The sequence below is a fragment of the Ctenopharyngodon idella genome, chromosome 4, assembly GCF_019924925.1.
Source record: "Ctenopharyngodon idella isolate HZGC_01 chromosome 4, HZGC01, whole genome shotgun sequence".
In the NCBI taxonomy this organism is placed as follows: domain Eukaryota; kingdom Metazoa; phylum Chordata; class Actinopteri; order Cypriniformes; family Xenocyprididae; genus Ctenopharyngodon; species Ctenopharyngodon idella.
Window position 1 is genome coordinate 13,119,142 of NC_067223.1, and position 25,689 is coordinate 13,144,830.

At 35.9% G+C, this 25,689-nt stretch overlaps 2 protein-coding genes across 3 annotated transcripts in view; both read right to left on the reverse strand.

Annotated features, from left to right (window-relative positions):
• The window catches only part of ttll12 (tubulin tyrosine ligase-like family, member 12), a 49,158-nt gene extending 32,997 nt beyond the window's left edge, over positions 1–16,161 (reverse strand). The window contains exons 1-4 of one of the 2 annotated variants that reach the window (XM_051892347.1): positions 15,941–16,161; positions 15,587–15,735; positions 13,460–13,658; positions 12,788–12,947 (exon numbers count right to left, since the gene is read on the reverse strand). In XM_051892347.1, the coding sequence (XP_051748307.1) occupies positions 12,788–12,947; positions 13,460–13,658; positions 15,587–15,735; positions 15,941–16,075 (643 nt within the window). In that variant the 5' untranslated portion in view covers positions 16,076–16,161. Of the gene's footprint in view, positions 1–5,199; positions 5,817–12,787; positions 12,948–13,459; positions 13,659–15,586; positions 15,736–15,940 lie in introns of those variants that run through there. The other variant, XM_051892348.1, reaches the window with a different exon arrangement.
• Positions 16,162–16,972: 811 nt separating this feature from the next.
• pnpla3 (patatin-like phospholipase domain containing 3) lies at positions 16,973–25,216 on the reverse strand. The gene is made up of 9 exons (XM_051892349.1): positions 24,883–25,216; positions 23,205–23,437; positions 21,705–21,770; positions 20,135–20,344; positions 19,588–19,648; positions 19,275–19,475; positions 18,224–18,356; positions 17,983–18,090; positions 16,973–17,739 (listed from the first exon to the last, which is right to left on the reverse strand). The coding sequence occupies exons 1-9, from the start codon at positions 25,067–25,069 to the stop codon at positions 17,472–17,474; spliced, it is 1,467 nt and encodes a 488-aa protein (XP_051748309.1). The 5' UTR covers positions 25,070–25,216; the 3' UTR covers positions 16,973–17,471.
• Between the last annotated feature and the right edge of the window lie 473 nt (positions 25,217–25,689).

Consider the following 25,689-nt stretch of genomic DNA (forward strand, 5'->3'; position numbering starts at 1 on the left):
TTTTCTTATATAATTAATCATTTAAATCAGTAATATTGCAATCATTTATTGTTTTATGTTTTTATGACTTTATGACAAAACATGTTTCTCTCATGAAAAGCCTTTTAGGGTTACATTACTGACCATTACTGTTTCCATTAGCATATGTAAATACTAGGGTGATAAAGTACAGATATTTTTAAAAGGCCGTGCCTGCAGAAGTAGACATGTACATAGTGTGAACAAAGGCCAAAGAGTACATTTTAATAGGCTTTTGTTTTCACAGGTACATTTAATTTCCACGAAAAGGAGAACTAACCCATCACATGACATCTAGTATCACTGTCAGACTATATTTTGGACCTGCAAAATGTTGAGATGCCTACAACTATGTTATTCTTGATTTGCTTTAATAGCTCTTGTGGCTTACTGGTGTTGGCTGCATGCACAAAAGAGAAGCTTGCTTATGTGCGCAGATTTATGGTATATAAGAAGGCCAATTTCTTTGTGCGTTCAGTCTCAATCTGACATCCTCTCAGTCGTGACTCAAATTTTTGCTCTTTGCATTTTGAACGAGATCTCGTCTACCTTTACTTTCAATAGGCAAGAGCATATAGACTTAAAGAATTATACTTAGATTTTTGATAAACATATTTTGATTGGGTTAAGATCTTACTAAACTTTTGATTAAGATTTTTAATAACATTTTTCTTAGATAATACTTATGTTTTGGACTTCAATATTTCAGAGATATTGGAAGTTGATTGATAACTGTTTGTATTATTCTGTCATGATAATTCTCATTTATTAAATTTACATTTTTATTATTCAAAATCAATATGTCTATCATTTATTTTCTGATTATCTTTTAAGTAATAAAATCAATTTAATCATCTGACCTTGGATCTCCCCATTGCATCACTATTCCTTTAATGTGTCCAATAAATTGCCTTTAAACATCCACATTTGCATAAAAAAAAAAAAAAACAGAACACCATATTCAGACGTTGCAAGAACCAGAACCTGACATCAACTTGTCTTCCATATGCCTATAAGTACTGAGTGCTTTTGTATCTTAAGTTGATTAGAGGCTGGATCCTCTTATTTTCTACGGATTTTGGAAATGTGGAGAACTCTATGAACAGAACTTTGATTCACATATTTTCATATATGTGTGCGGTGCATATTTATATTGCTCAGTTTTTGTTCCTTTGAATAAAACTGAGTTGTTTTTTTACTCTTTGGGAGTGAGCTTCATATTCTACTATATGAACCATAACAGCTTTATGCATCAAAGTTTAAGGACTTAAGTGTGTTTTCAGTTAATCCCGATAAGTCCTTAACTGCCAACATAAGTACCCAAGCTGTAAACAACCAGCAAGATGGTGTTAACAATAAACTTCTTTGTTTCCCGCGGGGCGTGAAAGTCCGAGAGACTGCAAATGTGTCGTTCAAGTGTTAAAGGCCCCGTTAACATCTGATCTTAACATCCATCTTGGGTTGCCATTTCTCCCATTCCTACTTGAATTTTTGACTGGTAGACTTAATGGAGCATCTTTGATCGGTCTGTTATCATGATGCGCATACATGTGAAGCACGCTTATCTCCATGAGGGGCAGCCTCAAGTGGTCTGAGTCATTCCAGTGTGGTATAATCCCCTTTGTTCCCTGTGGAGGTCAGAGAGATTGGAATCTATTTGATCTTTTCATTCAAGAGATAAAAGAACGAGGTGCAGTACCTGCTCATTAAAACAGGCAGGCAATAAAGACGGACATGCTCATTGAAGATGTAAGAATCAACTAAAAGTTACCTGATTTAAAGGAACAGTTCACCTAAAAATGAAAATTATGTCCTCATTTATCTACCGTCATGTCATTTTTCTCAATGTCTCAAGACATGCAAACCCACATTTCGCCAGAATTAAGTCAGATTATATTCACATCAGACCTGACAAAAGTGATCAAAAGGATGTTATGTAGCCTTCTTCAATATATCGCTTAAAAACAACCAGAGTTTATCATTTATGCATACATTAATAATTTAAAGCCTGTAATGTACATTGCCCTTCAAAAGTTTGGGGTCAGTAAGAGATTTTTTTTACCCAGTTTTACACATTTACTCAGCAAGGACAAAATAATTAAATTGATCAAAAGTGACAGTAAAGACGCTTATAATGCTACAAAAGATTTCCATTTCATATAAATGCTTGTTAACTCTCTATCCAAAGAATCCTGAAAAGAATCCGGTCATTTGTTTCTTTAGTTTCATTATCATGGACTTTTAATTTGCTTCTCATTATTTCCTGTTGTCTTTGTTCATGTTTCCCGCTATCATTAGTTGCTATGGATATTAATTTGATCATCTCACCTGTTAGTCTCTGAGCTCATTATCTGTGTATATTTAAGTTCCTAGTTTCTCTGCCTTGATTGACAGTTATTGTTTGTCTTTGAACTAGAACACACTTTGACGCTACCAGTGGACTATCTGGAGTTTGTTTGATTAAAATACCTTTATTTTTTAAATCAATTTGAAAACAAACATGGATTATTTGCAGTGCAGTTTGTGCAGAAAAAAAAAAAAAAAAAAAAAAAAATGACTGTAAAGACAGACTTGAGTGCAACTAGAACAAACTTGGTCCGTTTGAGCATGATCAGTCGTAACGACCAAATTACATTCATAATAGGCCTGACGGTCGTGTAGTGTGTTCCCTGCTTTAGAGCAAATTAAGGGATGACAAAAAACAGAACTGTGCTGAAACAGGAGCAGAACTCCACAAAAGGCCCGACTCAACACTCCAGGCTCATAAAATGAGACAATGTCAATGTGGAACATGAAAGCCGGAGCTGACTACTTCTCCATGGACTATTTTGTAGGCCTATAATTTAGGACAGCCCTCTCCAATGTTGTCAACTTTTGGCAGTTAACCCAAGAGAAATGGGTCCAAAGAATGCACATCCTGAATTAAGACAAGAGCCAGAGCTAAAAAACACTCCCTTTTGAGACCTTTTGACCTCTTTCTTGAACACAAGACTGAAATCCTCTTCAAACCACTTTCTATATCAGTGCTTCTCAACTGGTTTGACCATGGAAACCACAATTTCCTTTGCTCATTAAGCCACATACGTATATATACATAAACAGAATAACAGTGAAAAGAAAATGGCATTTTGAGGTTAGAGTGATGCAGTGAGATCCAAGCGGACGAGCAATTAGTATGTCCGAGATCAAATTTGAATAAGAAATAAATTGTTAGATTCATTTTCAGGTAATTTTCTGAAGCCTAAATGCTATCAATCATCAGTTGGAAACACGTGCATAAACCCCACATATCCCTGGAGAATGATCAAGCAGACACCGAGCCAGTGTACTACTATGACATTCTCCCATTTATTAAGGAAGATACGTCATATTTATACACACGATCAGGCAATAACATCAAAGAACTAAAAAGATCAAACCTTATGATATATGGCGTATTAAAGGTGACCTATAATGTCTCTTTTTACAAGATGTAATATAAGTCTCTGGTGTCCCCAGAATGTGTCTGTGAAGTTTCAGCTCAAAATACCCCACAGATCATTTATTATAGCTTGTCAAATTTGCCCCTATTAGGGTGTGAGCAAAAACACGCCGTTTTTGTGTGTACCTTTAAATGCAAATGAGCTGCTGCTCCCGGCCTCCTTTCCAGAAGAGGGCGGAGCTTTAACAGCTCGCGCTTCGGTTGCTCAACAACAACAAAGCTGGAGAATCTCACGCAGACAAAATAAGGATTGTCAGTAACGGTGTTCAGCCTTACATTGTTCAAACCGGAGTCGGACACTGATGGAGAGACTCAGGGAGAAGTTACAACTTATAGAATGCATCTGGATGTTTCTGAATGGTTAGTGAATACATTTATGTAGTCGCTGTGGAGTTGATTCAACTCATCGACTAGCATGTGCCGTCATGTTAATATTTTGTGCAAATCCAGCGTTGAAATGACCCTCTTTTGTGAAGCAGTCCAGCTTAAAATGACAACATGGCAACAACACTCAACAACTCTTCCTCTTCTCTAAAGCAGCCCAACATGGCCTCACCTCGTTTGTTGTGTGTTCCCAGGGGCGGGGTTTATGTCAATTTTGGGGTTTGTGATGTCACCAACCCGGGAAGGAGCTCATTGTAGTCCTTTAAAAAACGATTCCAGTAAAAGAAAATATCTCCTTTTGCCTTGTACTTTGAGCGTCATAACTTTGCAGATGTTGTTTATGCTCAAACTGCAACATTACACACTAACTAAAGAAAAAAAAAAAAAAAAAAATAAAAGAAAAAGTGAACTCATAATCAAGGTCCCCTTTAAGAAATACAGTAACAAGTAAGAGAGATCAAACGTATGTGCGTGTTTTAAGTTCATGCGAGTGTACCAGTGTGTCCAGGGTCTAGTTCTTGTTTTGTCTAGGTGTGTCCACGATGTGCACATAACATAACGGAAAGAAGTTACACAAGGACAGTCTTACACAAGAACAGTCAAAAGTGAAGTTTAAGAAATATAAACAAATCTTATTAAAATAAGCGAATAAGTAGCAAATAAGTTTCAAGATAAAATAGAAAAATAAATCTAAGCATTAATATCCAAAGTATTGCATCTAACAGATGAAGTTTTTGAAGATCAGAGTATAGAGAAATCCCCAAAAGTAGTAAGATATTTGCAGAATACAAAGAGAGAAAAAAAGAGAAGCAGAAGCAGCAGAAGAAGGCTAGTCTTGTGAAACTACAGTTCTGCTGCTCCCCAGAAAGGAACTAGTGAAAGTACCTACTGAAGCTCTTAGTACTTCTTAATTTAATAATGCATATAAAGACAAAAATGTACCTTAGCAGGTCTTATTAGGTCACCATGGTCCTTGTAAGGCACACAGAATAACTTAAGCAAATTTTGTTTTAACAGCTTTAAAAGAATATCACAGATCTTGCATTATCTCATGTCTGCAAAGATGAAAACAGACATTTTGATTCCAAGGAACATGACCCAAAGAAATCAATAACATGCACAGGAAAAATCATGTAACATAAAAAGGAAAAATAAATAAAATAAATAAATAAATAAAACACATCAATAAAAATGAATATGAAAAAATTCACATAAACCACAGAGACAACAGTTGCCATGGTAAATACACAATACTAACATGAACTGTTAATGAAATCTATGGAAACTGCTCCTGATGAATAGAATGAACATCATACCTGCATGCAAATCCTTCCCAGCTAACACATTATACAGAGAATAACAAGCTTTTTTTTTTTTAAAAAGGAGCTTTCTGGAACAAAAGACACATTTCTCCATCTTTGCCTTGTGGGCCCATAAATAAACCCAACGACCCCTCTTGCTATAACAAAGGAGGGACCTCGCCGTCTTTGCCTTTACTGCCTGCATGAGTACATTTTGGACGCATATATGCATAGAATGAATACATGCAGAGAGCAAGAGAGAGAGGCTGAGAGCTGTATTGTGCAAACAATTACGCTCACTGACATACATCCTGACAACATCACATCTGACCACTGATACTGAATCAGGCAATACGTTTTTCTCTGGCACTCTTTACTTAAACTGCGTTTGACATACAGTGCTTAAATTCATTAGACCACCACCCAATGTAAGGTTTGTGCCACAGCTGTCCTAAACTAACAGTACTGGTGATTAATAAAATCATTTATGTTTCTGTAATGGAAAAACTATTAGAACCTATTTGGAAGTCAATAACAACAGAGACTATGGAAAAGTACATAAAAGCAATGCCACCAAGAAAGCAAGCTGTTATCAAGGCCAAAAGAGGCTATACAAAATAAAAATAAAATAGATATTTGGTTATTATGCGTGAAAAGGCTATTTAGTTTCAGTTTATTTGCCTAATAAGTGACAATAAAATTGCTAGTTTGACAGATTCCTAAAATACATGTGTTTTCTCTTTATTATGACAGGTGGTCTAATATAATTTTAATTTATTATTAAAAACCATACTTAAGTGAGTTTATAGAAGTGGCTGTTTATAATAAACCAACATAAGTGAGACATCTAGACAAGTATCTTACCTGACACTAATATTAAAATGGGCAGTCATCGCCGTTTCTGCGATTTGGCTCTATTTATTCATTATATATATATATATATTTTTTTTTTTCATTGAATACCATCCATATTGAAATGAAATGAAGGCATGTGAAAGACTGGTGCACAAATGGTAGGTCAGGTAGGTCAAAAACACGAGAAGAAGCGTTAGTATAATACAATATATGCAATCAAAGACATTCACATTCAGGCGGGATTAGATTTCTCAGAGGACTGTTGATTTTGCTGAGAAACAGTAGGTAATTTGCCCTCAAATTTTTACTGATGTGTCAGAAAAACACAGACATGCCAGATTTGGACAGGTTTAAAAAAAAAAAAAAAAAAAAAAAAAAAAAAAAAAACGCAAAAAAGTATGCCTGTAAAACACAGATTTCTCTAACGCCCCCTGAAAAACTAGTCCCATCCAAAAATCGGGCTTAGCAGGGTTTTAAACACTACTTAGCTGTTCTAAATTTATTGTAAACCACAGCTTCTTGGGGCTTATTGCTTTATTTTGTATGTAATGTATGACTATTATTCTTTATTCACAGATTAGTCATGCATCATGAGTAATTATTGAATATTTTATAAAAAAAAAATTATGTGATGTTTGGTATGTTAATTCAAATGGATGTTAATTCCCAAATGCTGATAATATGGGTAAAAAAACTTTTCATTATAGAATGACTAAACACTGCAAGAGTGAAAATATTAGGAACCAAGTGACTGAGAAGATAACATGTTGATTAATGTGATGGGAGAACATACAGTTACAAAATAAAGACAATGTATGTCATTATAGGGTCAATTGGGCTTTTCTCTTTTTTTTCCATTGAAAATTCCATTGAAAAAGTTAAGTTTAGTCACAAAGTCTTAGTTGCCAATTTCCTATAACATAGCTATAGCCACAGGACGAGATGGAGAATGAGACTGTAGTCTCATGAGCTCACAAAAACCCTGAACATCTGGAAATGATATAGGCAGACTGGAGGGGAGTGAAAGGGGTCCTGACTGGAACTGGAGGTGCAGGCCAAACTGGAGGAGAGGAGATGCAGAACAATACTGACAAAGCCAAGAAGAGTTGTGGGGAGACCCAGTCTGGGAATTGAGACATAGAAATGTTTATATGTGTGCTGGTGTGAAAGCTGGTTTTTCACAAGTAATGTCTCCAGATTCTAGCTGAAATGGTGAATTAATATAAAGTTTCACCGCCTCATTGAAAACTCAATGCGAGGGTTAAAAAAAAAAAAAAAAAAAAAAAAATTATAGATGGTTTGTTCATGTCAGGTCTAAGAAATTGCATACATTGATAGAATTTCATTCTGCATTTCATTCTTTCAGTCTTTTAAATGTCATTATTTTCTTTCTTCAACTTGTGTATCAACAAATGTTAGTGTGTGTGTGTATTCGTGTTAGTTTACATGTATTGCAATAATGTTTCATCTGTATTTAAAGAGAAGTGTCTTGTGTTGTTCTTACAAGTTAATATCTTAAACTGCCAACAGTGATAATAAATAGTGTTTTCAATATACGTTGCAGAGTTGATAGTTACAGACTGTTCAATTGATCACTTGGCGATTCATTTGATCAGTCGTAAAAGTCATTCTGTCAAAAAAATTAATTTAATTTTTTTTTAAATATTTTATTTCAGCATTAACAATTTTAAGCAGTTTTAACAATAATACCCTGGTCCCTGGAACATAATTAAGGACCGAACGGGTACAGGTTATGATTTTGTCATGGTCACTAGATATTTTTATTCTCAAAGAGTCACAAGATTAGAAGGAGCCAATGAGAAAGGAAGGTGATGCATAAGTGAAAACTGTTGACAGATGTTAATACCAGAGTTAAACATTATTTAACATCAGAAATGCCTGATATATCCAAATGCACATGACAAAACAGTGGTTCTGCCTTAATATACTTATCAAAATCAGATATTGTGGTATAAGGAGATCCAATAAATGAAGTGCACTCTCTTGACAAATCCCTTGGACAAAGCATAATTAAACCAGGTGAACTCAAATTTGACATGAGTGATTTGATTTGTGCAAGGTCTGCAAAAGAAACAGGACAAAGCCTCAAAGAAAGACACCAAAAAGAAGAGAAGGAGAAAGGACAAAGCCCAACCAGGAGAGGAAGAGAGATGGAAGAGAGATCATCTCTCTAAAGGAAGAGAGATGATGCGATTAATTAGACAGCAAGATTAATGAAAATTTTAAGAGAAATGACTGGAAAGTTGGAAACTTTGACAGAAAAGGTTGACGCTCTGACCACAGAGGAGCCTCAGGGCAATAAGTATAGGAGAAACAGACATCCTGTTGCTTTCAAAGAAACAAGGCGTGAAGGCAACAGGTGTCTCTTATTGCAGTCAGTAAAATCAGATGTAGAAGTAGAGCAAAATCTCTCGCTCTGCGATGAAAGGTGTTGAAACTAAAACATGTTATGTTTTGCAACAAAAACTGGCTGCAAAACACCGGAAAGAAATGACCTAAGATGAATTCATCTAAAGGGTAACAGGAATCCGGGGGTGTTCAGCTTGATTTCTATGTCCAAATAAGCAAACTCTGTGCTAAGGGAAAACTCTGCAACCCATGCAAGGTTTCATTATAGTATAAATGTAGTAACTATGTTTTTTTCCGCCGATTGATTACCATTTGTATTACAGTTTTACTACAAATACCATGGTTAAACTAGCAAAACCATGAATGAAATAGCAAAACCATGAATGAAATATTTAACACAAATAAATAAATGTTCATTTTGATCTTATTCATCAGGTCTCACACACACTGCAGCGTCGCGGTCCCTAGTTTAGACGAGCACTGACACTGTGTGGTGAAATGATCACGTATGTTTACAAGCCACGGTTTATGTTGGATTACAAAACTACAAGTTCTTTTGATTTTGGAAAAATTCTGTACACTGTAATCATCAGAATCTCTCTTCTCCTGTCTCTGAAAATGTCCTGCGGATGCTCATTTTAAGAGGAATTTAATCAATTATGTGTTAACAACACACTGAAAATATACATAACTGGAAAAATCAATACACTGCTTCAGCAAGCACTTCTGGTAATCAGTTCTGCTGTAATGAAGGTCTATTGTAAAGCTTGTAACACAGGGGTGTCCAAGCTCGGTCCTGGAGGGCCACTGTCCTGCAGAGTTTAGCTCCAACTTGCCTCAACACACCTGCCTGAAAGTATGCCTAAATTAGACCTTGATAAGCTGGTTCAGGTGTGTTTAATTGGGGTTGGAGCTAAACTCTGCAGGACAGTGGCCCTCCAGGACCGAGATTGGACACCCCTGTTCTAACAGAACCTCGAGGTGAAGACCTCTCGCTTGATATGTAGATTTTTTTATTCTGGACTTTGTTATTAAAAGGAAGCCACTGTATGTGGTGATGCATAATCCTCTCTAAACAAGTCTCAGAGTAAATTTTTTCTTAATATTTTATTATCTGAACCTGAATATTAATTCCATTGAGTTCCAAGAGCATCCGGACCAGAACTGAGCTTGGCATAGACTCCCCCTGAAATTTCTAACCAACGGACAGCACTCTCAATCTGAAGGTAAGGACAAATCTTTTGATGTGAAAGGATTGTGGAGATGTGTGTTTGAGTAGTTATTTAGGGGGAATATTAATACAACGACATCAATATCAGTACAACAGATATTGACTTATTCCAGTAAATGACTCTTAAATCTTGTTCAGATTTTTCATTGTAATAAAAGGAAAGAGCCCTGCTTGAACACAGCCTAATAAATGATCTCTGCTAAAATCCTACAGATGAAAGGGTGAGTCAATTAGGAAATGCTGGAGTGAGCTGAATTATCCTACCTCAGAGCTGGCACAAAGCTACAAAATCACGCAGACACCTGGAGATAGAGTCTGCTCTCCCTCAAGAAAACAAATATCTGAAAGCTTGTTATCAGTGTAGACAAGGACAGGCCATGCACACTCTAGATAAAGGCTGTTTCCGAAAGCTTAGGCAGGTGACTTGTTGCCTCACTGCCCAATCAAACAATGACTTTGAGTCTGCAGACAAAGGTACCTCATGAGATCTACAGGTTTAAATGATCTACAGCAAAATAGAGCGAGCTTTGGTGAGAACTAAGCAAATATTTAGAATCATATATTGAGTGATGATGCAGTGGCATTGAAAACTGGTGGTTTGGAGACCTGAAGAAAAGATTAATATTCCCTGTTTGTTTTATAATCTTAATCATATAGAAATCATATATTTTTGTACATTATGAAATATCCATTTAGTGCTTTTTTTCATGAGCTATTTCTCAAAGCTATCCTGTTGACTTGTGTTGTTTTTCTAATTCTGTTGCACACGCATGCATTGGGTTTCTGAATGTTTCCACTGGCATGTGTGAATAATAGGGTGTTAAAGTACATGATATTTATACAACTAAATTTCACAAGCACGCTATGTTTCTAAGAATTGAGGAACTAGAACTTTAATTTTTTCATCATGTGATGTCTAGCAAAATATGGTAAACTGTACTTTGCACCTTAAAAATGCTGACAATTTGATATCTAAGTTTTACCTTAATGACTTCAGTGGTTCACTAATCTTGGTTACATTGGAAAGAGGAACTGCTTATGTACACAGTTTTTATAGTATACAAGGATGACCATTTTTCTGTGTTTTCAGTCTAGATCAGGGGTGTCCAATCCTGCTCCTAGAGGGCCTCTGTCCTGCAGCGTTTAGCGCCAACCCCAATTAAACACACCTGAACAGCTAATCAAGGTCTTACTAGGCATACTAGAAACTTCCAGGCAGGTGTGTTGAGGCAAGTTGGAGCTAAACTCTGCAAGACAGTGGTCCTCCAGGACCGAATTTGGACACCCCTGGTCTAGATCTTGACAGTCTCTATCTTGACTCATACTTTTGCTCTTTTTGCTTTCTGGCTCAAAGAGAGCTTTTGACAAGTTTATTTTTCCTTAAAATAAAGATTTTTATTAAGATTTTTACTAACATTTTACTTAGATAATACTTAGATTTTTTTTTACTTCAATATTTCAGAGATATTGGAAGTTGGTTTCTAATTGTCATTTCAAATCAATGTCCATCATTTATTATTTGATCATATTTTATTAAGCAATAAAAATTCTCCTCATTGCACCAAAAATCATATATTAAAGATTTTTTAATATGTTCTTTTGATGATTTTTAAAACAAAATAGAGCAGGTGGAGGCTTGCCATTATTAAAAAGAAGCCAGGGGAACAGAATTAATTGTGGCCAGCTTCAAATGATTCTGATGCCATGTGTTTGATTCAGAATAATTCGGCAATCAGTTTGATTGCTTCATTAAGACAACACACCAGTTGAGTGATGCATTTGCACTGTATGCTCGAATTATATATTATGTTGCAGAGGAAACACTACAAAACCATTACTCACTGTGAGAAAAACCTGCTCTCAGTTGTGCACACCACTCTCTCTCCCTGCTCCTTATCTATGCCTGGTACATCCCTGAACATTCCTTACCTTCTAGCTCATGCCCTAGATTATGAGACAAATAATCTAACACTCACTAAAACATGACACACTAAAATGTATACTATGTATATTATTCCCAGGTCAACTTCCCTGTATAATGTGCATTCAAGTCAAGTCACCTTTATTTATATAGCGCTTTTTACAATGCAGATTGTGTCAAAGCAGCTTTACAGTGATAACCGGTATATGATTTTGGCTGCACAGCAGCTCTTAAAGAAAATGGCATTATATGTATACGTATGGTATTATTCGTCGATTCTGCTGTCAGCACTGTTTGTGTACATTGTTTATGTATATTTTATTGTATATGTATGTGTACATTGTATATGTGTGTGTATACTGTATATTGTTTCTTGTATATCATATTGCCAAGCAGTGTTGGGGAAAGTTACTTTAACAAGTAATGCATTACAATATTGCGTTACTCCCTAAAAAAGTAAGGTAATTTTTATGGAAAGTAATGTGTAACATTACTTTTCTCTCACCTGGGCTTGCTTGTTTGTTTTTTAATAACAATAAAAAAAAGTTAAATTTTTGGCAATTGTTAAGGCCCTTTCACACCAAAAATGAAATGAATAAGCCTCACAAATGTGATGTTTATCTAAAGTCATTTTTGCTTATTAGTATGGTTGAATTGGATCATCGAAGGTCTGCAGCAAATACACTGGTTAATAAAGTGAGATTAAAATACATATTAGCTTAATTTAAAATATTTAATTATTGCAGGTTTGTGCAAAAGTCTGAGATTACATTTCACTGTTTTATTCATTTTAAGGAATACTGACTCTGTTTTTGTGCAAATGAGATGAGTAAATGCTCACATTTAGTCTAGAACTACAATAACCATCATGTTTGCACACAACTCCTCTGCACTTACTCTCGATTTCTTTCAACATGGCGACAGGAGAGCTGTCAGTCAATACATGGGAAAACAAAGTAACTTGCATTACTTATTTGAAAAAGTATCCGATATTTTGGTGTAAATTTAAAAGCAATGCAGTACTTTACTAGTTACTTGAAAAAGTAATCTGATTACGCAACTCAAGTTACTTGTAATGAGTTACCCCCAACACTGTTGCTAAGTGTTTGAGTTGAATAAGTTTTAGAAAAGACAATTTTTTATATATATATATATATATATATATATATATATATATATATATATGCCTTTGCTCTGATTTTGTACTTGTTTTTGTGTTTGCATACCTCCATTCTCCAGGTCTTGCAGTGGCCACAGCACTGAATAAGCGATCTGTTGCTGAGAGTAGAACAGAGGAGCCATACAGCAAGTCGGCTGGGAAGAGTGCTGAACCCGAGATCCAAATTCATCCATGATGTACCACACGGGCACCTTTTCTTCTGCAGACTGCAACATCATTATCATCAAATCATAATTCGGCAGCATCATCATATCTCAGAACACACTGTAGTATAGATTAAAGAGTTATATGTAAAATCCATAAACCCTTGTTCACCGGCATCACGTCGACAGATGATTTAATTAAAATTACACTTATGATAGTTTGAGAGTACAGACTATCCACATCTGGCTATGTGTGACACACTGACATAACAGTACAGAATGGCTCTTTCGGCATTATCCTGAACATAAGGATTTATTTCATGTGTCATTGAATGGAAGAGAGGTTCTCAGGAGTGCATGTAAACGCACATCCTTTTGATTTTCCCAGCAAAAACATCCCGAGTCCTTCACATAAAAATTAGTCTACAGGCTTTCATAGACAACCTAGGAAGTTGGGGAAGGTCTCGTTTTTTAAGTTTCGTTGCAAGCTGTTCACACATTGGCAATATAAAAGCAATTCACACATGAAAATTCTTACATATAGCCCCTTTAATAGAACTTTCTCCTTGTCTTACCCCTTGGGAAAGCTGATAGGTTTGGTTGTATTTCCACATGTTGTCCAGGACCAGATCCACGATGTCCGGATCAGGAGCCTCTCCGTGGAAAGGCAGACCCATCAGACTGGCCATACGGATCAGCAGTCCAGGAATCTCCAGCAGCTGTTGCCGGGCGCTTTCCACCCTGTACGTCCAGGCGTGATCTACAAGAAACACACTACAAACCAACAGAGAGAAAACATTTTCAAAATCAACCAAACCAAGCAGTAGAGCACAGTACCAGCAATGGCAAGGTCATGGGTTTGATTCCCAGGAATGCACGATCAAAAAAAAAAGTTAAATGAATAATAATAAATGTAACTTTAATACATGCAAGTCGCTTTGCATATAAACGTAAAATGCAATAACAGTTAATATATATAATAAATAAATATAAATTATATAAATAAATATAAATTATAATAAATAATATAATCAACGGCCTTCATGACACAAATCTGCAATAAGTCTGCACACGAAAAAGTCTCAAAAAGTTACCATTGTAATACCATGTTTTCATGGATATGTACCTTGGCAATATAATATTTTTTGGACAAATTACCATGATAACATGATTTTTTTTTTTTTTTTTTTTTTTTTTTTTAATACTAGTTTACGTGACCCTGTACCACAAAACCAGTCACAAGTCACACAGCTATATTTGTAGCAATAGCCAACAATACATTGTATGGGTCAAAATTATCAATTTTTCCTGTATGCCAAAAATCATTAGGATATTAAGTAAAGATCATGTTCCATGAAGATATTTTGTAAATTTCCTACCATAAATATCTCAAAACTTTATTTTTGTGATTAATATGCATTGCTAAGGACTTCATTTGGACAACTTTAAAGGTGATTTTCTCAATATTTTGATTTTTTTGCACCCTCAGATTCCAGATAGTTGTATCTCAGCCAAATATTGTCCTATCCTAACAAACCATACATCAATGGCAAAAAGCTTATATATTCAGCTTTCAGATTATGTGTAAATCTCAATTTCAAAAAAATGACCCTTATGACTGGTTTTGTGGTCCAGGGTCACATATATGCCATGGTAATACCACACTGTCTTGGGCATGTTGTACCAAGGCAGTACCCTCTTTTTATATACCTCAGTGTGACTTCCCTGTCAGCCGTTACTTGGTTGTGTGTGTGTGTGTGTGTGTATTACGCTTGTGTTTTTGCAGGTGACTGGCTGATTGCGGTGTGATTGGGAGCACCGGCACGCAGGTGTTTCTCGTTCTGTATAAGAGCAGCTTCTTCCTTCTCTGCTCCGATTCCGCATTGGAGTTTGTAGCAGCTTTTTGCTCTTTGTGCATATATTTATGGCCCTAGATGGCTGACTTTTGACTGATTGTAAGAATGAATGTTAAATAAAGTGATGTGAATGCACTCGACCTCTCCCTTAAATAAGGAGAGGTCGAGTGCAACACAGAACCAGAGCAGAGAACACGCTGAAAGGAAGAGGCTGCTTTTAAATAGAACGAGAAACACCTGCGCACCGGTGCTCCCAATCACACCGCAATCAGCCAGTCACCTGCAAAAACACAACACACACAAAGTCACGGCCGACAGGGATGTCACATCAGAATATCATGACAATACGAATATATATGAATGTAAATCAATCATGGCATAAAGGAATTATTCACCAAAAAATTAAATCATTTTGTAGAAAATTGCTTTAAAAACTCTACATCTGACATAAGACATCTGTTAATAACCAGATAAATGTTCACATTTTTACGCATATTTAAATCAAAAGCAAACTGCCTTCAGCTCATATTTGTGTCCTCTCCATCTGCACTCCTGCAAGAAACCGGTGTAGATTTCGAGATAAAGACCCCTGTTTCCATCTCTGTGACACCTTCTGATAAACTTTCTCTTTCCTGTGCAGGTGGGGACACCTGTCACTTTCTGTTGGGTATATGGTGACTAACGATAGTGACTTAACAGCTTACACGAGAGAGCATGAGAAGGCGGGGTAGCTGGTTACTTAAAGAGAACTGAGAGCCCAAATAATATACTTACAATCTTCAAACCATAGACTGTTTAAAAAAAAAAAGACCGACTCCTCGCTAAATGGCTCAATGCTGCCCTCACCTGGTGGGATTAGCAGCTTGCAGGCCACTCTCTTTGGTCACAATCACTTTATAAGTCATCTCAGCTTCAGGATTGGCTTTTCGTTCATTGTCCTCATCTTCATCTTCTTCCACCTGCATAATCCCAAATACTTCACCAGCATCAAACACCTAAAAGAGAAAGAAAAATCAATGAATTCACCTCTCCTTATCAGTTAGAATCGTGGTTCTTGGTTTTGTACATGGGACAGAACGACTATTATTTAAATAAAACTACTACTAATGAATATTTGCAGTTTCACAAAAGTAAAATTACATCCCGACACTGTCAAACTGGCACACACACATTCACAGCCGTGACGGTTGTGTACTTTACCTCATTGGCAAGTTTTAAATGCAAACTCTTCCAGTAAAGCGGAGGGATTCTTGCCGCCTTTAAAGCGGGACTGTGCAGAGAAAGGAAGACCTGATACTCTTCATCCTCCTCTCCGTTCACATTACCGTTCTGCATCTTTGCTAGTTTTGTTTGACAACTCACATGTGTGTACTGTGCAGCGGTGCATTATGGGTAACACGTTTAAAGGGCCAGAGCGTCTGATTTAGTTTAATTCCCGTGTGTTGTATTATAATCAAGAGTCCGATCATTTTATGCCCATTTTAAATTTGAAAAGCGAGCACAAATTATGAGGGAAACACAGTATAAATTGAAATCATTATCGTTTCAATTTTACTTTGAATTAACCGTGTTAAAGATAATATTTGAGTCATTATTAAACGGCTACTTAGTAGATAAATCAATTAATTAATGGAGTTATTATTATTTTATCGTACTTGTACATTAGTTAGAAAATAGTCCATTACAATGTAGAAAACAATCGGCCCAGCAACAAGACTTGGTGTAATATGTGTTATTATTTCATATGAAATCCAAGTTACTTTTAGCTACAAGTTTACATTTATCTATTTAAAATTTTCTGGTCTTCTTACGCTTTTTACAGGTTCGTTGTTCTTCACAACTCTCTTCTGTTTATCTATAAAACGTTTTATGCGCAAAATATTTATATCAAGTCATCCGAGGCCATTTGACAGTTCTCAAGTCGCAAGATGGCGCCTGTTCGAGTGACCCGAAACACGTAGCGTCATTAAAGAAATTATTTTCCCGCTCAACTGTTTTGATTGACCAATCAGAATAAAACATTCCAGAAATCCGCGTTATACCTAAGAATTTTTATTAAGAAAGTTATTTTTCCAAGTTATTTTACAAGTGACGTTTGATAGTGAAATGAAACATTTACATTAAATCACTTAAAAATAAAAACGTTGTAATATCCATGCAAACACTAAAAATGTATTTCTTCTAAAACTGTCTTCAATCGTTACGTAAATTACACACACACACACACACACATTACATTATATAATGTATTTCCTTTATTTTCAGTACCATTTAATTACAAATGTCACCATTTGCCAAGAAAGTGCTGTGAGGAGGTGAGAATGGAAGATGAACAGGCTCTATAATGCATGTTATTTGAAATCACAAGCAGATTAATGGGCTCAAACTGTTTATTTGATTGTACACATTTGTGGCACGGACATGTATGGCACATATCAAAGTATTTTGAGGTCTTAGAGAAGTATTAGCACCAATTACAATGTAAACTCTGACATACATACACTGTCCACATCAGCAAAACACAAGGTACAGGCTGATCAAACTACAAAACACATCTTTGGTTCTGAATGGAGAAGAAAGGCACATTTGGAGAATGTCCAAAATGTCACGGGAGGAGTGTTTGACAAATTTACTCTTGACACTGGATTCCAGGGCATTTACCTACCCAAGCTCATCTCTCCCATTACCTAAATTTGACATGTATGACCAGGGCAGTCACGTATATCGTTTCCTAAGCTGAAAAGGCTCTGCATTGGTCCATTTGCTTCTCATGATTACTTTGTGAGCCAACGAAAAAGCACATCTGCCTAGAAGAGGGGCTGGTGTTGTCGATAGGACTCTCCGGGGGGTTGACAGAAGAATCCACATGAAAGTCTTCCGGAAAAGTCCAGTTGTAACTATCAAGGTTACTGGCAGAATGAGGTATGTGTTCATTGTAGTCAGTGATCTGTAAATCTACCATTGGCGGTTCACTCACACATCTTCTCAAGGGGGCGCCACTGCACAATAAACAAGACGACAAGACATTCAAGACATTTTGATTTTGGCTGTTGTGTGGAATAACAATGATTTCTTATTCTAATTCTAGCTATATCTTATATTTCACATATTTATTCCAAACACTAAACTTAAAATATTTGTGTAATATCATTTAGATTTTCAGCATTAAAATATTTTGTTCAGCCAACAATTTGTGACGTCTGAGGCTGAGAGTACCTTGAACGATTCCTGAGGGATCTTACCTGCTTGTTTCTGACTCTGCACCTTTCCAAGCCAGTTTGTAAACACCGCCTGCTACCTCAGCAAGCCAGCGCACATCTGCAGGGACTTCTGGGATCCACTCCCAAAGCCTTTCAAACATGAACATTACAAATTAGCCAAAGTTCATCTGGATACAACACTTTGACATCCATACAGATATGTACAGAGCCTGAATTGGAGAAATTGGAGCCAGAGAGTTCAATGTTAAGTGATGATATTGACCTCTGAGCTGCAGAGTATGCTGATTCCACTGGCAGCGTGTACGGCATCAGCATGTAGGAGGCCACGCGCAGTGGCAGCAAACCAGTCACCTGTGCCAGTAGACCATGCTTTTCTCTGCAAGCGTCGCAAAACACTGTGAACACATGCACATAGTATGGAATGAAGTAACATAGTCACAGTCACAATTTAAAGTTAAACAGTACAGTCTTCAGCTTTTTATTATGCTATTTTAAAGGTTCCTAATTTTGTTTTGGAGGTCTCCTACAATATTTTTTACATGCATCCAAGGTCAAAAAACTATTTTCTCATAATATACATTGCAGAATCACCTCAATTGTCTTAGTGTCTGAAATGGTTTGATCAAGGATTTGGTCTCTCTAAACCCCTCCTTTCCAAGAGCCTGCTTTGCTCTGATTGGTCAGATGGCCCAGTCTGTTGTGATTGGTCTACTCTGCTCTGATTGGTCAGATGGCCCAGCCTGGGGCACGTTCAAGCTCAAACCGGTGCGCAACGTTTTGCTACGGTTTCCGGGTTGAACGACATGTTTCCTGGAAACAGTGTGCAACGGGGTTTGAGATACGTTTTGTCTTGTTTGGTGGGTGTGTCAAAAATGTCAGCCCAATCAGCAGCAACATGTATATAAACTACGCGGTATTAAAGAGACAGCTCGCACAATGGGTCCAAGTAAAGCCGTTTACAAATGTGTCCGCTGCAGCTCAGTATACGCAACAATTGAAGATATTAGAAGACATGTTTGTCGTAAGAGTTTTATAGTAAAAATATAGCATATCATTTCTTCAAAAAGAACACAAAGAATGGCTTTCTCAGCTGCCATACACAGCAAAACTTCCAGTGTTAAATTAACACTTCCAGTGTCACCAGGTGTTTATATAATCCGGTGTTGATTATATAAACACTGGCAATGTTAATTCAACACTAACAGTGTTCATTTAACACTGGAGGTTTTACTGTGTAGTTGCAACTCTTGCGTCATCAGAACAGGGTGTTAATTCAGTTAATTCATAACTCAGTGACTGTTTGATCCAGCTACCTTTCTTAATGGGCGTTGGCAGGTTATCGACAAGCTGTTCATCCAACCACCAGTGGTGTTTTCTCAAGAGGCGGAGTCTCCGCAGCACCCACTCTTTTGTGGTTTCCACCACGACTGGATTCTTATTGCCTGGGCAGCAGCAGGTGGGCGAGGCCTGAATCAGAGCCATGTCTGCTCTTGGACATGCCCCCTGTAGCAAATCTATAAAGAGACATGACCGGTTATCTTCTAAACCACAGCACATATCATATTTGGCATAAAGTATGAATGAACATTAGAGATAAATTGATACTAAAGATAAAAAAGCACTCACTGTTTTCCTGGAGAAATCGGAAGGCGTCTTTATACCCACTCTGACACATCTCTGCCAGCACCTGCCAAACACATGCAGAGTCATTTCACTGTGTGATAGGCATGATTTAATTAAATATTAAAAATCAAAGTAATTAAATGATGCTTATATAAATATGAACATGAATGAATCCAATTAAATACGTCATAGTGATTTTCTTACTACACGTAACTCTGGATTAATGATTTTTTAAACTATTTAAAACCAAATAGACAAAAACAAGTCCCGCCCTACATTCAGATATACATCACAATAGGGAAGAAAAGACTAATGTTGTGTCTTTTCTGTTTCATGCCCACTTTAAGTTTATGCTAATGTTGAAAACTGAAATTTTGAACTGTACTGTGCATGTTCTAGGAAGGTCAAAGTGCATCGAACAGCCACAGAGTGATAAATGAGGCACATTTCTCAAAGGCATATTAAAGACAGTGATTGTGTAATTGCATTGCATCTCATACACACCACTCTCAGGCATGTGAATGTGTGTGTGTGTGTGTGTTGTTCTTACTTTGGGCTCTGGGGGAAACAGTGCCTTGCTCAGTCTGTACATGTTGTCTAGATTGACTTGTATGCTAGTGTTTGTGAAACGCAGTTCATGGAAGCTGGTGGAACTGTCTTTTGGACAGATATCACTCTCTCCTGAGAATGGAGAGACAGTGATGGTGTTCTTCAGCTCCGACTGGGGCAGATTATCACTGATTCCACCATCCACATAACGCTGACGAGAAAGAAAAAGTAAGACGTTACTTTAGGTCTCATATATACGTGTGTGTGTTTATATATGTATTTGTTTTATATTTTTATAATTAAACATTTTATGTTTAAAATATATATATATTCTTTTAAATATAGATGTTTTGTAAATGAAGTAGTATAATTTTTTCAAATTAAAAGTACAAATATTACAGGCAGCATCTCAATTAATGTCAACAAGCTAAATACATAATTATATATATATTTTTTTAAAGATTATACAATTACACTTTTTTTTTCAGTTAAACAATTTCAATATAGGATGTCAAGACTACCACACAAACTTTTACTTTGCCTCTCTTCCACTGTTCTAAGTTTTACATTTAGATTTTGACTAACAGAACAATAAAATAATACATATGATTGCAGAACGACTATTTTGATAAATGAGCTTCAAGGTACAATTTTTTACATTTATAATATTTGAATATTGCATTTATAATATTAAAAAATATATAAATACACATCCATGGAAACCACTCCACATTCACCATGTCCTAATGAATAAATGATATCTAGCCAAACAGCAGTACTTTATTGACCCTCATGGGAAATGTATTGTTTGTAATGAGCCAAGACACTGGCATTCACAGACTATTGCGAGTCTCAGTGTATCTGAGTTCAGGGTGGGCTGATTCAGGACTGACCGCCAGTAAGGTGGTGGTGTGATCAGACCACAAGACTTACATAACAGCCTTTATTTGTCTTAACAGGTCAACTTCACAGCTTAAAATTTACTCAATGAACCACCTTAGCCACAGCTTAATCTACTTAAAGTTTTGACAGATTTTCATTAATCTGGCTTTAATTTTTTAATGCAAGTCATGATTAGTAATTGGCATGTGTACAAAAAAGCCTACTCTTAAGTATCCTCTGTATTGGCTGAATAAAGTCCAGGAAAATTATTCCATATAGTAACTAAATAACTGTTAAGGTAAACAGAGATGAACCTTTATACGAACTATTTGACCTCTCAGCTATTTCTATACATTGACATCTCCTCCCCTTTCTAAAGAACAAGTACAGAACGTACAGACTATAGAGAGAGAGGAGGGAGGTTTATTTGCAGACACACTAAGTAACAGTTCTACCAGAAAATCTTGATCAAAACAACAAGCACGTTTAATACTCTTATTCAGGCCAAAGTTAGGTCAGTGTGCCCCAGTGACTGAATTCATTTGAAGTACAATGAACTCCAATTGCAATGTCCTAATTCTCCCATTTGAAATGAATCCAACTTTCTAGCCATGTCACCTCATGCAGTGCCTCATGGTTTGGCTCAAGTTAAAAATGACTTCACTTCTGTTATGAACTTTAATACTTACCACACCACGGAAGGCAGGAGGGATTAAACCACAATATACGGGAATGAAACAGCTACAAATGAGAGCCTGGGAGTGAAGAGAAAACAGAAAGAAAAGAGAAAGTGAAGATTCAATTCAGTTAAATCAGTGTTATTTATTAGGGCTGGGTTAAAAATATCAATTTGTCGATTTTAATTGATTCTCATTTTAAAGAACTGATATTGATTCTTAAATCCCAAGAATTAATCTTTCAGTTTATGTTTTCAGTTGATGAATAAACAAAGCTTTGTAGCGCCTCCCATCCAATAAATTGCATTAAGCTATGTGCTTTGTTACGTTTGATATGAAACAAAGTCTCAGCTTTTTTATTACGAAATTTTAACAATAAATATTGTTTTTACGCTGTTTAATGTGGCGTGACAAATCGCTGTAGTGCCACAGATCAAGTTAAGCAGCAGCGATAAACGCATGTGAACCGATCATCTCTTCCGCTATCACTAGTTACAGCAGGAAATAAACATGAATGAACATCAGAAGGTATGTTGAATGATACAGTACAACTTTTAACGAAATATATCATTTCTCACGTAATCACTTAATCAGTGTTTCAACCGGAAGATGTCAGTAAAACAGCTTGTAAACAATGTAATGTAATGTTACATTTCAATGTCCATAAACTCATTAGTCAGCAAAAAAAAAAAACTCTAGAGAGGAGCATTTTGCTAAATATATACACTATTTTGCATATTCATTAACCTGTTCTTCAATATTTGTTTAAATAAATACGTCATGTTTTTATGAAGCCACCATTTAAATGTTTGTATAAAAAAAACTAGTAGAAACATATATGTTATGTTATACATATATTATTATTACAACGTAATTATTATAAAAACGTTCCTTATTGTAATTTGTTACTGTAATTAAATCTATTGTTGTAATTGAAATGTAAGTAGTATATAAATCAGTTAATTTTAACCTTTAATAGTATAGTACTGTACCAACTGGGGTTATCCTGTAGCATTAGTTGAGAAGATATTTTTTTCCTTGAGGAAATTTGCCATCTACTGTACCTGACAGGCCCCAATTAATTGATATTGAATTGAATCGCAAGCTTGTGAATTGAAATCGAATTGAATGGTAAAAGTTGTGTCAATGCAGCATTTATATACTATTATAGTATGTATAATGATTTTTAATGAGCTTTTTTTATATTTTCAGTTTTTTATTTTTTTATTTTAGGTTTTAGTAATTTTGTGTTTTTTTTTTTTTTAATATTTCGATTTCGCTTTAATTTATTTTTATTTAAGTTCTAGTTTTGGCCATTTTAGTACTTCAACTTCGACTTATTTCATTTCAGTTAGTTGGGGGGGGGAGTAAAAATACCTTTAAAAGGTTATGGTTATGTTATGGCCCCATAAAATCATTTTCATGTAGATAAAGGTATATAAACATGGGATATTAAAGTAATTAAAGTGACAGAAAATCAAACCCTGAGCTGTTCTATGTTAACACTCTAACCTGGATGAGTTCATCTTTGGAGCTGAAGTCCGACACTAGAACATTTTGCCCATCCATGACCCGTGTGAGTGACACACACAGGCGACCAGAGGCCAGCGTGTGCGCGTTGGACGGCAGGTCGCGATACAGGCCTCCACGTATCACCTTTACTATGTTGAATGTTGGGTGCAAAGGGCCCAGATTACGCTTTCGCGCCTCCTTGGCAACATTGATGACATCTTCACAACACTTCTCTACAGAAATGCAAAGAAACACAAACAATGATTTAAGCAATATGAAAAGGAAGTCAAGAATACAAAATGAACAAAAATTAATTGTAATACAGACATTGCACATTATTTTTCATCTTTGGTCTTAAAGGGTTAGTTCATGAGGCATCCATAGCCAGCAATGACATTTCCTCTCTCAAGATCCATTAAAAAAACATTATAATATAATAACTAAAAACATATTTAAATCTTGAGAGAGGAAATGTCATTGCTGGCTATGGATGCCTCATTGAGCCATCGGATTTATTCAAAAATATCTTAATTTGTGTTCCGAAGATTAACGAAGGTCTTACGGGTGTGGAACGCCATGAGGGTGAGTAATAAATTACATTATTTTAATTTTTGGATGAACTAACCCTTTAATCTCTGATTCTGTAATAAAACAAAGGTTGATCAGCGTCTGAATCAGCGTCTAGTTGAGATATAACCCGAAAGTGAAACAATGCGGTCATGCAGATGATATCACACAGACTTCCACCTTTGAGTTTGACAAACATTTATTTGATTATGCATTGCTTGCTTTAAAAACGAAATACTTTCTAAAAACGAATTGCTTTCTAAATTCTTGCATAAAACAACAGTACAATTCTTCGATCAGACTTCTTGGATGCTGCAACAAGAAAACTCCAGTATTTAAGATTGTCACATAACTGACACTTTCATGCACTGGCTCTTGCTTAAATCCCCTATAGAAAAAGCTTCTGGATTACATAACAACATTACATACAACAGAAGCACATTTTGCTCTCACATATAGCTCCGGAGAGCTTAGTCATGTTTAATATGTTTCAAATGAGACAGTAAAACAAAGTATAGAGCTATGAAATGAATGCAGATAGCATTGCTCAAATATTTTGGTCTTGTGATGAGATGTGATGACAAGTCATGTCTCATTGTCTATGAGAAATCGTGACTTGGTGACACCTAAATAGATAAGTTGGAGTTCAAAAATGGCTTAAACTAAAATAAAAATAAAGCTATACAGAAATATAAAAAGCACATAATAAAATTAAATTAAAATGAAAACTGAAGATATAAAAAATAAAAGCTAATTACAAAATATTAATAAATACTATAGCTAATAAGTATATAAATAATACTAAAATAACACTGCTTTAGAAAATATATATAAAATGTTGTCTAATAATCATCTATTTATTATTCTAAGAAAAAAAAAAAAAATCCAAAACCTGCAGATCAGTTATGTGCCACTTAAACATAAAAAAAACTATTGGTAATAAAAATTTGGTTCAATTCCTATATTTAACCACCACCGTAAATCTCACTATAGTTATTTCAGATAGTGACTTTAAGGCAGCAAAATGCAGAAATCCCCTAGAAAAGAGAAGAAACTACAGAAGAAGGATTTAAAAGCCAAGTAAGCTGCCTACAAAGACAGCACTGCCTACCTAAACATGCCTCAGTAGTGAGCACGGATGCAGTGAGAGCCCCTGCGGAGGCTCCGTAGATCTTACTAGCCCCGCGGATCAGATACGGCGCTTGCTCCAGAAGACAGCTCGCAACACCGATGTGATAGATCCCTAAAAACCCGCATCCAGCGAAAGACAGATTCCATCCTCCCTTTAAATCAAACATGACTGCGGCAAAATCTCAAGCTATTCTTGCTCGCGTTGTAACGAATAGCATGTCTTCTGTAAAGATGTTTGTGCAGAAGGAGTTGCTGTTGTTAGTTTTGCTCTCGAGTTATCGCGTCTGTCAGCACTAGAGCCAATAGGAAACTTGCTGCATAATAACCGGTAGAAAGGCAGACAGCAGCAAGTTCCTGAATGGGCGGGGCTTGTTGCTTCAGAGTCGTTGTCACGTGGTTTGTGTTACATTCGCTAAGCCAGACCAATCACAATCGTTTAAAATTATGGCATTCTAAACTATTTTATTGAGACTGCTTGAATAGTCTATCATTTATATATCAAATACCAACACTTCTAATGAGGAGATTTAAACAATTATAATTCTTTGAGTACAAATGTCTCCAAAAATCACCCTGATATTTGAATGTACCTCAGTGAATGTTTTTGTTAGGCTTCTGCTAGACACTAGTTCTCCAACTTATGCAAGTTATCAGTATTTAAAACACCCTTTAGTCATTTGATATTAATTTTTATCATTAATAAACATTATTAATCTGCATTATAGGCCATAAAATTGCATATTTTGATGGATAATAGCCTACAATAGGCCTATTGGCTACTATACAT

Coding starts and splice junctions, on each gene's coding strand:
- pnpla3 (XM_051892349.1), bottom strand. CDS start 25,069: ATGTTTGATTTAAAGGGAGGATGGAATCTGTCTTTCGCTGGATGCGGG. Junction 23,438..24,882: donor CACTACTGAGGCATGTTTAG/GTAGGCAGTGCT, acceptor GCATTTCTGTAG/AGAAGTGTTGTGAAGATGTC. Junction 18,357..19,274: donor GCCAACGCCCATTAAGAAAG/GTAGCTGGATCA, acceptor ATGTGTTCACAG/TGTTTTGCGACGCTTGCAGA.